The following is a 12251-nucleotide window of genomic DNA, read 5'->3' on the forward strand; positions in this document are numbered from 1 at the left end:
ACTTTACTGGGGCTATCTTCCTTTTCAGTATCATCCTGCACCTCTTATAAAAATAACAACCACATATTCCTTGCCATATTACACATAAGGGATGCATTTAGTGGGCAACCATCCCACCTAAATGGAGTTTTTTTTTAAATTCCAGACTCAGAATTCTTGAATTTGGACCTCAGTCAAATCTGCAGATCTTTCCCACTTACATCCAGAATATGTAAGTAGTTGCAAGATGCCTTTAGCGTCACGCTTAAAGAAGCTGCTCCTAGTAAAGAGAGACACAAACTGTACCATTATTTCCAAATTGTAGCCAGGGTACCTTCTAGTAAAATCAGCATCCCTTTTTACAACTGGAAAACAGAAATGGAGCTGTGTGAAACAGCTACGAAGAGAGAACAAGGAGGTGGTTGGAAAGATTGGGGGGGGGCTATCTTTGGATGTGGAGAAAAGTAGAATGAAGTGGATTTTTAATATGTACTCCCTGAGAGACACTGAATAAAATGGAGAAAGCTAGTGAATAGGCACGTGCAGGGGCAGGTGCCCTTATAGAGAGACAATGGACTGAATGTCACTTCCCTCTAAGAAGGGGTGGGGAGTGGGTAAACAATGTCCTTTCTTGGCAATGAATGGGGCAAGCCTGTCCGCATTTTCGTGAATGCTGTTTAAATTGGGTTTTGAATAGGGGTGGCAGGACATTCAGAAAAGGGTGGGTTGTTTGTTTTTGAAGGCAATTGCTTTCCTGGTGGGTGGGTGTGTTTAATTCAGCTATATACATATAGGGATTTTTTTAAAAAAAAGGGATTAAAAAAAAATCAAGAGCGACTATAAGGATAGCAGAGGAAGGGAAGAATGTGTTGGGGTGGCGGGGACAAGACAATAGATGATTGACAGAAGAGATGGGGAAAGGGGCAGCTAGGAGTAGTGGGAAGGCTTGCGGGGGGGGGGGGAGAGACAGCAGAAGGTTGAGGGCCAGCATGAATGAAGCAAGCGAGGAGATGGATCAGCAAGGCGGCCTGACCGGTGATGAGAGCATTCAGTCAAGGATGCTGCAGGACTGAAAGGGCACATAGAAAGCAATGTGGGAAAGATGAGTGGCCACTGAGGTGACCAGGAGGGAAAGAAGTGGGGTGGGGGCAAGACCCTGGTTAGCTGTAAAGTGCGACAGTGAGGAAGGCTGGGGGGGGGGGTAGAGTGGGGGGGAACAGATGGGGGGTGTGGCTGGCAGGAAGCCTTCTCAAGCAGTGGCGGCCTGGGTCTAAAAATATTGGTTGCCAGGAGACAAAGGGGGCCCCACCCACAACTATAAGGCTACCATTTAATTTTTATAACAAATGAATAAAATTTTCAAAAAAATACATTAGTGGAAAAAAGGTGCAATTAAAAATTTATTAGTTGCATACAGTAGTAGCATTGGAACTTTTATTATATTTTCAAGCTACTAAAAGGTCATTCACATTTTTAAACTATTGTCTAATGTCTGCCACCAGGGTTGCCAGGTCCCTCTTTGCCACCAGTGGGAGGTTTTTGGGGCAGAGCCTGAGGAGGGCGGGGTTTGGGGAGGGACATCACCACCATAGAGTCCAATTGCCAAGCAGCCCTTTTCTCCAGGCGAACCGATCTCCACCGGCCAGAGATCAGTTGTACTAGCAGGAGATCTCCAGCTAGTCCCTGGAGGTTGGCAACCCCATCCGCCACTGCTCTCAAGTGCGCCAGAAGGGGCTTGGCTGCCCCACTGAGGGACAGCTAGGGTTTGCCAGGTCCCTGCTTGCCCCCAGCGGAAGGTTTTGGGGGCGGAGCCTGAGGAGGGCAGGGTTTGGGGAGGGGCTTCAGTGCCATAGAGTCCAATGGCCAAGACGGTCATTTTCTCCAGGGGAACTGATCTCTATAGGCCGGAGAGCCGTTGTAATAGCGGGAGATCTCCAGCTGGTCCCTGAAGGTTGGCAACCCTAATGGTCAGGGAGGGCAGGCCCGCATCTACCGGCTCTATCCTAGGGTTGCCAACCTCCAGGTACTAGTAGAAAAGGGCAAGAGTCCAGTAGCACCTTAAAGACTAACAAAAATATTTTCTGGGAAGCTCATACCCTGCCAGAAAATATTGTTGTGAGTCTTGAAGGTGCTACTGGCCTCTTGCCCTTTTCTACTAAAAATATTCTTGTTAGTCTTGAAGGTGCTACCGGACTCTTGCCCTTTTCTACTATTGCAGACAGACTAACAAGGCGACCCATTGGGAATTATACTAATGCTTGTCTGAATTCACTCTCCTCTACTTAAAACAGATGGATTCACATTCTAGCTGTATCTGAAGAAGTGAGCTGTGGCTCCCGAAAGCTCATACCCTGCCAGAAAATATTCTTGTGAGTCTTTCAGGTGCTACTGGCCTCTTGCCCTTTTCTACTAAAAATATTCTTGTGAGTCTTTCAGGTGCTACCGGCCTCTGGCCCTTTTCCACTACTGCAGACAGCCTAACCCGGCGACCCACCCTGAATTATCTGCAGGTACTAGCTCAGGGTTGCCAGCTGGGAAATACCTGGAGACGTTTGGGGCTGCCAGGTCGCTCTGCGCACTTGGCAAGGAGGTTTGGGGGGGGGCGGAGCCCGAGGAGGGCGGGGCTTGGGGAGGGGAGGGACACCAGCGCCGTAGAGTCCAATGGCCAAGGCGGCCGTTCCCTCCAGGGGAACGGACCCCTCTCGGCTGGAGAGCCGTCGCCCCCGCGGGAGACCCTCCCGCTGGCCCCTGGAGGCCGGCCACCCTGGGCGCAGCGGGTCCCCCGAGAGCGCGGCCCCCAGAGGGAGCCGGGGCGCGTGTCCGGCCGGGGGGTGGGGTGGGGTGGGGAGAGAAGGGTCCCTGCTCCCCCGAGGGGGGGGGCGGCGCGGGGCTCACCTCGGTCCTCCAGCTCCTCGCTGAACTGCGCGCTCTCCCCGAGGTGCAGCGGGGGCTCCCCGGGCTGGACGACGGTGGGCTCCGGGGCGGCGGCCAGGTCATCCCCCGCGGCGGCGGCCAGGTCATCCCCCGCGGCGGCGGCCAGGTCATCCTCCATGGTGGCGCAAGGGGAAAGGCGAGCCCTGCGTCCCCCTGCCCGCCTCCCTCCCTCGCCGGCGCCTCTCAGCCGCGCCTCCGCTGCAGGTGGGACCCACCGCGCGCTCTCTCGCTCGCTCCTCCCACCGCGCGCCCGCCCCCTCCCCAGCCTCGCAGGGGCCGGCCGGCCGGCCCGGGGTTCGAGTCCTGCCCCCTCCGGCTCGGGACGGACCCCGGCTCGCAGCTGCGGGAGAACCGGTCGGCGCGGTGGCGCGTCCCGGGCGAGTGGCGGCAGGCTTGGGAAGGGTTCGAGGCGCCCTCCCTGCGCGGCGGGGGCGCTGCGGCTGGACAGGTGTAGGTGTGCTCGGGGCTGGGGCCGGAGACGCCCCCTCCCCGAGGGCTTCGGTGGCGGGCGCGGGGAAAGGACCGCGTGGGGAAAGGGGTCTTTGGGCGAACACGCGCGGTCGCTTCACTCTCCTTTGATCCCTGCCATTTATTCGTGGAAGGTTTTGCCTTGGATTTGTCACTCTCTAGATGCCCATTTTCCCCATCTGTGTTCTCAAAACTCTGCAGGGCGGCTTATTGTTCCAGCCAGGCTCGAACGCGCATTAGGCGAAACGCACGGGCTCGATCCTGGCTGAATCCTGGCTGAAAGGAGGATAAAGCGGCCGGGCGCTTTCGCCCTTTGGGGCCATTTATGCAGGGTCAATTTTGAAGCTCGCTCCAAGCTCTTTTTTTAAATGCGACCTTTAAAATGACTGTTTGCGTGGCGATTAGCGGCGCGTTCCCGGCGCAATTGCCCCGCATTTTTTTTTATTTTGCACGCTGAACCGTTATTCCGGAATTAACTGCGAAGCCGGCGCAGACTTGCTTCCCATTACCTTTCCTTTTTATCCTTTTGTCCCTTAGAAGCTCCTTGATCCATTGATCTTGAGCAGCATATATCTAGTGTTGGAGGAATATAAGGACTGAAACAAATCTTGCTACTGACAATGTAGCCTTGGGGTCCCTATCGCTTAGTAAAAAAGGCATTAATGTCAGTCACGGAGGACCTTCGCATTACCAAGGAGCCCATTTAGCCTGACCTTTGGTGTTTGCCGGGAAGAATCCCCCTCAAGGAACAATGCAAAACAACAGAGGCGCATTAGCTATGCGTATGCTAATGGCTATGCAAACAGGAGCCCTGACCTGGATGGCCCAGGCTAGCCTGATCTCATCAGATCTCAGAAGCTAAGCAGGGTCAGCCCTGGTTAGTATTTGGGTGGGAGACCACCAAGGAAGACCAGGGTTGCTGTGCAGAGGAAGGCACTGGCAAACCACCTCTGTTCATCTCTTGCCATGAAAACCCCAAAAGGGGTCGCCATAGGTTGGCTGCGACTTGAAGGCACTTTACACACACTCATGCAAACAGGAACAAAGGAGCAGGCGGGTGTGGGGAGTGGAACTTTTGTCTTAGGACCGTGAAAAGGCATTTTTAAAGTCGCTTTTTAAAAACGAGCTTTGAGCAAGCATCAAAATTGACGGTGCAAAAATGGCTTATTCACGGTCCCGATGCAAAAAGAGAAATTACACACACTCACCTGCTCCTTGTTAGCTTAGCCATTAGCAATGGCTGTTTGCATAGCTAACATGCAGCTGTGATTTTGCATTGTTTCTTGAGGGGATTCTTCACCTGTGCCGGCTTCGCAGTCGGCAGTTCAGCCTGGAACGCTCTGCTAATTACCAAGCATAAATGGCCATGGGTATCATAAAGAGAGAACATATCTGGGCATGTGCAGGTTGCAGTTGTACTTGCTGCTGCAAACTTAGGCTGTTCTCTGGCAGTCTAAATGGGAGGGAGGGTTGCCAATCTCTGGGTGGGGCCTGGAGATTTTCCCTGGAATGATAATTGCTCTCCCAGCTATAGAGCTCAGTTCCCCTGAAGGAAATGGTTGCTTTAGAAGATGGACTGTAGGGCATTGTATTATGCTGATGTGTCTCCCTGGCCTCTACTCTCAAATAACCAGGAATTTCCCAACCTGGAGTTGGCCACCCTAGTAAGAAGGCAAATCTTTGAGACCAGTGATCCCCATCCTCTTGCATTTATTATTGCTAGTAGTCCTTAGTAATCCTGATATCTACCAGGAGTCTGCAGTATTTTTCATTTTCCATGCCAGGCATAGTTGAGATTATCAATCCATAAACGTGCATGAAATTGGGCTGTAGAAGAATTTGTAGAGGCGGTAGAGCTATGCAGAGTTTCACCGTGTAAAAGAAGGGATCATAGCAGCAGGCGGTGTGCATTGGGTCAAGCTATTTACATTGCGGTCTATGTGACTGTTTACAGATGGGAAATGCATGAGCAGTAAAAACATAAGAAAAGCCCTGCTGGATCAGACCAAGGCCCCTCAAGTCCAGCAGTCTGTTCACACAGGGGCCAACCAGGTGCCTCTAGGAAGCCCCCAAACAAGACGACTGCAGCAGCCCCATCCTGCCTGTGTTCCACAGCACCTACTATATTAGGCATGCTCCTCTGATCCTGGAGAGAACAGTTATGCATCATGACTAGTATCCATTCCAACTAATAGCTATGAATACCCCTTTCCTCCATGAACATGTCCACTCCCCTCTTAAAGCCTTCCAAGTGGGCAGCCATCACCACATTTAGGGGCAGGGAGTTCCACAATTTAACTACGTGTTCCACAATTAAAACTGAACTATAGTACACTATAAACGTTCTGGTATACCAACCACATGATTGTAATCTATGTGTGTGCAACACTATTACATGTTCAAAAGAAACGGTGTAGGTTAAGTGCACAGATGGGGCGGGGCCAATCTTCCTCCCACTTTTGATCTGCAGTTGTCTCTGAATGTCCACAAACATTCTACTTGCAGAGAGAAATCGTTAGCCATGGGATGTTCACAACCCCACAGAATATACTTGAGTAGATCTTCTTAGGATTGCTCTCTAAGTAACTTAGGTGAGGATCAATCTTCCCAGCTGAACTGTGGGGGAAGGAAGGGGGACCGAAAAGCTCAGGGGGAAGTGATCCCAGTACCAAGGAAGCTACAAGGGATTGAGAATCCTGAAGCTAAAAGGCCACTAAAAATCACCATAAGCCCCAAACAAACACTCCCTCTGCTCCCACACAAGTCTGAAGAACATTTAAAGAAATACCAAATTAGAAGGAAAGGAAGAGAAAACATATGCAAACCAGAAAAAAAGTGAAACAAATCTCTCTAAATTTAGCAGTGTTTACTTCATTATTCCCTGGAAGCATAGCAAACCCCAAAAAACTCACTGATGCTTTCAGGATAAATACTCTCAAGGACTCTAGGAGGTTCTGCCACTTTAACCCTTTTCTTAACTGGAAAGCATAGCAAGAGCTGCAGAAGAGCACTTGCTGTGATTTCAAGCCAAGCAAAGGGTTAAACTGATCAGTTATGGATTACTAGGGAGGCTTGCCCAAAGCCCTGTGGTTTGAGCTATTGGCCAAAACCAACAAGCATTGTGACTGCTGTTACCTTGCTGTCTTCCCAAGAACAAATTGAGGCAGATAAACTGCCAGAGCAACTCAACCCTTGGAAATTTTTGTATGCCTAGTCTTTGCCTGTTCATGGCACTTAGAAGAAAGGATTGGAGTAGACCGGGGTGGGGAACCTTTTTTCCACCAAGGGCCATTTGGATATGTATAACATCATTCGTGGGCCATACAAAATGATCAACTTAAAAACTAGCCGACCAAGCCCCAAGCAGGCAGCTGCCCCAGATGACCCCCCCAGTGTGGGCAAGTAGGCAGGCATCCAACTAGTGGTGCACTCGCCCACCTGGTGGCGCAGGATGGTCTGTTGCACCAGCCAGGCGTAGCTGTCCAGCCACAAGCCAGAGTTGCTCCTGTTCTGCATGGTCAGGGACGGATCCGGCTCCTGCTACCTCCGCCTGTAGGGATGAAATGAGGACACACTGGCTAAGAACCCCCCCCCCCACATTCTGGCCCTGCCCCCTTTAACCCCTCCATGGTCACCACTTCCACTCCCAGCCCTCTTGTAATACAGAGGGAATGCATTTCTCCAAGGCCCAGGTGGGAAAGGGTTATTACAGTTTCTTGGGCAGTCCTAGCAGCTCCATAGCTTCTCTTCTGCAAGGGGAAAAAAAGGTTCCTTTTCTTGGCAATTGCAGAGCAGAAGGAGGCCTACCAGGTACGCCTGTTCTTACTACTAGTTCTTAACAGCCTGGCCTGATGTTTGTACAGACGTATGTACCACTGTAGTCTAAAGGGACTAATGTCAAGAAAGGGTATGCAAGAGTTGCATAGGAAGGGAAATTTCCCAAAGGGAAAGCGATGTCTGGTGAAATTCTCCTTTTTCTGCAGCTCACAAAGGGAAAGGCACCCTTGTCTGGGACTGTGGCAATATTGCCCAGGATGGAGCCATGGAGAGGAGGTTGGGTTTTACAGATGAAACAGCCAAGTATTCCACAGGGGGATAATGCAAACTAATGGCTGCATTGCACCAAGAAAAATATAAAAGATTTGCATAGTATCATGAATAAGGGCACCTGTTCCTGGCTTTTTTCACCTTTTCCCTTTTATTTGAAGAAGTAAGTGATGGCTTGGTCTGTAGCAGCTGCTGAGGAAAGTGGGCAAGGCAAAGAATGCCTTTGAACTTGCCTGTAGTTCAATTTTAAATAGCTTACAGATGAACTGAGGTAGCAGTCTTAGGCCATTTCTATAGTTTTAAAGGCTAGCAGGATTTCCCGAAGGTTAACTATCTCAACATCGATATACACTGCAACGGCTGTAGCAGTAATTCCTAGAATGCTGATAGAATGATACTCTGTATGAGACCTGGGGTTGCCAGCTCTGGGTTGGGAAATACCTGGAGATTTTGGGGGGTGGGCCCTGAGGAGGGCGGGATTTGGGGACTTCAATGCCATAGAATCCAATTGCCAAAGCAGCCATTTTCTCCAGGGGAACTGATACCAGTTGTAATAGCAAGAGATCTCCAGCCACCACCTGGAGTTTGGCAACCCTAGTGAGACGGAATATGTAACTTAGTTCTTCACAAACCATTTCCATACTCTACTAGTTGAGCAGTGAAAGTAGGACATCTTCATTGCCCTTGAACCCAAGAAGGTACACACAACGCATGACTTGGGTTTAACAAGGCCACAACTTTACTGATAGAGCTGTAGCATAGTTCAAACAAACCTCTGATGTAGTTAACCATTGTGGGGGACAGAGGCTAGCAGCCACCTCCTTTAGGCTGTCAGAACCAATCCTGATAAATTTGTTAGAATGCAGCTGCCTGACCGATGGGACCCAAAAGCCAGTGTTCCACATTGTAGTTCCCATTCACTATGCCCAGTGAAAGGTAGGTCTGGCAAATAGGGTTGCCAACCTCCAGGCACTAGCTGGAGATCTCCTGCTATTACAACTGATCTCCAGCCAATAGAGATCAGTTCGCCTGGAGAAAATGGCTGCTTTGGCAGTTGGACTCTATGGCATTGAAGCCCCTCCCCAAACCCAGCCCTCCCCAGACTCCGCCCCAAAAATCTCCTGCCGGTGGCAAAGAGGGACCTGGCAACCCTATTGGTGAGGCACCTCCCAGCCAGCGGCCACATTCATTGCACCTGTATTCCCCAGGGATGTAGGACAGTCCATCCCATGAGAAATTGAACTTCGAAAGATCCTGGGCCATGACTGGAAATCTGAAGAATGTCATCTTGAGCCACTCACATTAACAACACTTTAAAAAGGCATCCCCAAAATGTAAAAATAGGGACACTGGTTTATCAAGGACAAGAACCAGAAAATACAGACAATTCTTTGTCAATAGGGAGAGTAGGAGGATATTTATTTCCTGATCCTACTACTTGTTATCTAAGTGATGTGCCAATATTTTGATTGTTACAGGCAAGCAAGAAGCTTAAAGAAACAGAAAGCTTAGCGTTTGAGCAATTTCTTTGTTGGAGTCAATCACTGCAAATCGATCTCACTAATTTGACTTATGTTGAGATACACCAACTAAAGATCAGTGATATTTCTTGCTATGATGATTGTTAGCAATTATTAGCGGCAGGTTTAAAAATAAACGAATTCAAATCCATGTTGTTCTCCTGACAGAATCAGGATGTATGCTTTAGCGAAGGTCAGTAATTTTCATTAAGGGCCAAAATTCACTGATGCTTTTATAGTAGCCATTTGGGACTTCTATCCAGTAAGACCTAAATAGAACAATAGCTTGATCCTGGGTACTAATCCTTGAGATATATTCAGTTTAGCTTTCAAATATAAATTTATTAAATAGGGAAGTAGAATTAGAAAAACATTGAGGTTCAGCTGATCATTTTAAATTCCTATAAAAATGTTTCTTTGATTTAAAGAGAAAGGATTTAACCAGTACAATGCTATATATTCCTTGTGACTGAATATAATTGTAAGGGTTTAGGGATTGTTTTCTTTATCGAATGTCTGTGTTGCAATGTTTTCAGTGCAGTCTTTAGCAGAATGACATTCTTCTTAGTTCATTTATGTCAGTGTATTTAGAACAGTTTAGCTCCATTTAGGGTTGCACTTTTTGTTTCAAAAGGAAAAGGAATAAATTAAACCGAAAAGAAAAATGTTCCTCTGAGGCCTCCTGAGCTAGTAATATTTTTTCAATGGCTACCTTCCTAGGAATTTAAAATCTGTGATATTTCAAATGAAGAAAATATTGTACCATATTATTTAAAGTGTCCCTAACCTTACTTATCCTGCGATATTTCTCTTTTTTAGGCATACTTATGCTGTACCCAAACAGCTTCTCACATAGCGAATTAGCATTTTATATCTAATTTTAAATCTAGACCTCAGTGTGTGGATGAAAATATCTGCACAATGGGGCTAAATACAAGATTGGGGACATTTTTCTACAAACTCAAGGGGAACCGTCACGTTTGTAGAAAAATCCAAATAGTAAAGAGAGGCAGCGGAGTTAAAATCTCCAAAATTGAAATAAAACCCAGCTAGTGGTGTCTTGGAGAAGAAACTGCATCCAGCATACATTCCAGCATGCAAGTCCCAAACCTGCTATCAGCCAGCTAGTGGCAGCGGAGGTTGGAGCTGAAACTGTGTCTTCTCCAAGTCTCCACTGCTACTATCAGCCAAGTGATGGGGAGGGGCTGGTCTGGGCTTTGAATGGAAAGTGTGTCAGACACACTTCCCCCCTTCAATCAACAGTCCGACAGCGAAGAGTGGAAGGTCTGGACCAAAATGTGTGCTAGGTGTACTTTCTGCTTCAAGTCTCCATTTTCCCACCACCACTGACTGGGGGAGCTTAGGGCAGAAAGCACATCCAGCTTTCCTGAGTGCTGGGGAGTGAAGCTTGAAACAGAAAGCATGACGCACATGATTTACAATCTCAGCTGCCTCATATCACAGGTGGGCCACACAGACTAGGAGCACACGGGACAATGGGATTTCCCCTTACCAATGAGTCCTTGCAGATCTCCCACTGATTTCACATATTTCTTGCATCACTCTTCTTGTAGTGACATTTTTCTTCTCGTGAACTTCCTATTTTACTTTAATGTCTTTCTTTCTCATTTTTCTTACTAAAAATTTGATTAACATACATAAATCACTCTTTATTAAAAACAGTCATAGACCAGCACAATTCTTCACAATTTTCCACCAGAAACCCTTAGTCTTACACTCTAACCACAGGTTTACACAAATTATAAATTTGCACAGTTACAGTAAACTAGTTATACTACACATTAAAATAGTTGGCATACCGATGTTCTCAGCAGCATCTGATTAACATATATGTTATATTTATTGAAACATTCTCATGCTCAAACCATGATGGTGACATTTGTCCTGCTGCTCTTTCCTTTGGATCAATTCCTTCTTCTCATTCAATTCATCTTTTTTAAAAAGTGGCAGCACCTTTTTCTCTCATTTCTTCATCCTGCTTTTTCTTCCTTTAAATATGACAGTTATCTCCCTTTCTACTTGATGTTGTGTTGCTGCTTAGTTCTTCCTAGATCTCCATCTGCCTTCTGTACTGAAATAAAGTTCTTTCTATCTATCTTTGTATCTTCTTTTTATCTTTGTTTCTCTTTTCAGGTGACCATAATCATATTTCCTTTTCAGGTGACCATAATCATATTTTCTTTATCTGATCACAATATTCAAAACATTTTGACTTATCTTGACTCATTTAACTTGTTTCTTTTTCCCTTATTTACCTACCCACTTAGCTGGACTGGTTCTTGATCTTGTTTATAATTATCTTTCAGATTCTGCTTGTTTTACTGTGGCCTTTTATGCACGGGTTGTTCCTGTCATAGTCACACACACACCCAATTACTTCAGGGCTTCATTTTAATTGTGCATGTATTTTCTGACCTTCAGAAGTTGCCTTGCTCTCCCCTCACATTTTCCCCACGTTTTCAGGATGCTATTTTACCCCAAGTTTAAAGTCTGCCTCAAACCCAAATCAAAAGTCGGTCCTGTGCATACTTGTCATTTCGGGTTTTTCTGCCCAAGCTCATCCTTGGTTGTCCTCTCCCTCCCACATGTCTGTCCCCCTTATCCAGCCCCTCCCCTCAAAGACATTTGCCAATGCACAAGCAAGAGAATAATGCTGGAATACCTTGAGGCTCCTTATTTAGTCAGTTTCACAGCAAGTTTGGGTCAGTTTCAGTTCTTGGCAAGAAGGAACAGAGCTGGCTGATTTGCCACCCTCCCCTTATATGCTTCCTCTTATAGGCATGAAAGCCCTTTTTTGTTTGCGAGTGCAAGTCTACCAATGGAACAATAAATGTCACAAATGACTGTGCAAGTGGATCAAATCAAATCAAATTTATTAATACGGTCCACTGACGAATCACATGCCAACACATCAAAAATTCCAGACTCTATAGTTTTGCACCGCATAATCACAGACTGCCCGTACAAATAAAGGTGTAAGATCAATAAAAACAACCCCTGATTAAAATTACCACCTTAAAATTGATAAAATTGTAAAATATTCTAATGATCATTCTCTAATAAAGTTCTCTGTGTTTTAATAGCAACGGTGCAGAACTTGGCAGTTTGGAGCGTAAGCTGAGGGTCTTCTCCTAATAGGAGTTTCTTTGCCAAAAGCTCAACTGACTCTTCAGGGAATTTACCAAGTAGGGGGGAAATAAGCTTTGATCTAACTTTGTGGTAGCATGGGCAACGTATCAGGGCATGTTCGATGGTTTCAATGTCCCCTGTCCCACATGGACA

The 12251-nt window shown here is 47.1% G+C and overlaps 1 protein-coding gene across 1 annotated transcript in view; it reads left to right on the forward strand.

Annotated features, from left to right (window-relative positions):
• Window positions 1–578: 578 nt before the first annotated feature.
• The window catches only part of ACMSD (aminocarboxymuconate semialdehyde decarboxylase), a 69243-nt gene continuing 57570 nt past the window's right edge, over window positions 579–12251 (forward strand). Inside the window, exon 1 of the mRNA XM_056861122.1 lies at window positions 579–625. Within this exon, the coding sequence (XP_056717100.1) occupies window positions 617–625 (9 nt within the window). The 5' untranslated portion in view covers window positions 579–616. The remainder of the gene's footprint in view (window positions 626–12251) is intronic.

This window comes from Euleptes europaea, chromosome 15 (genome assembly GCF_029931775.1).
Source record: "Euleptes europaea isolate rEulEur1 chromosome 15, rEulEur1.hap1, whole genome shotgun sequence".
In the NCBI taxonomy this organism is placed as follows: Eukaryota; Metazoa; Chordata; class Lepidosauria; order Squamata; family Sphaerodactylidae; genus Euleptes; species Euleptes europaea.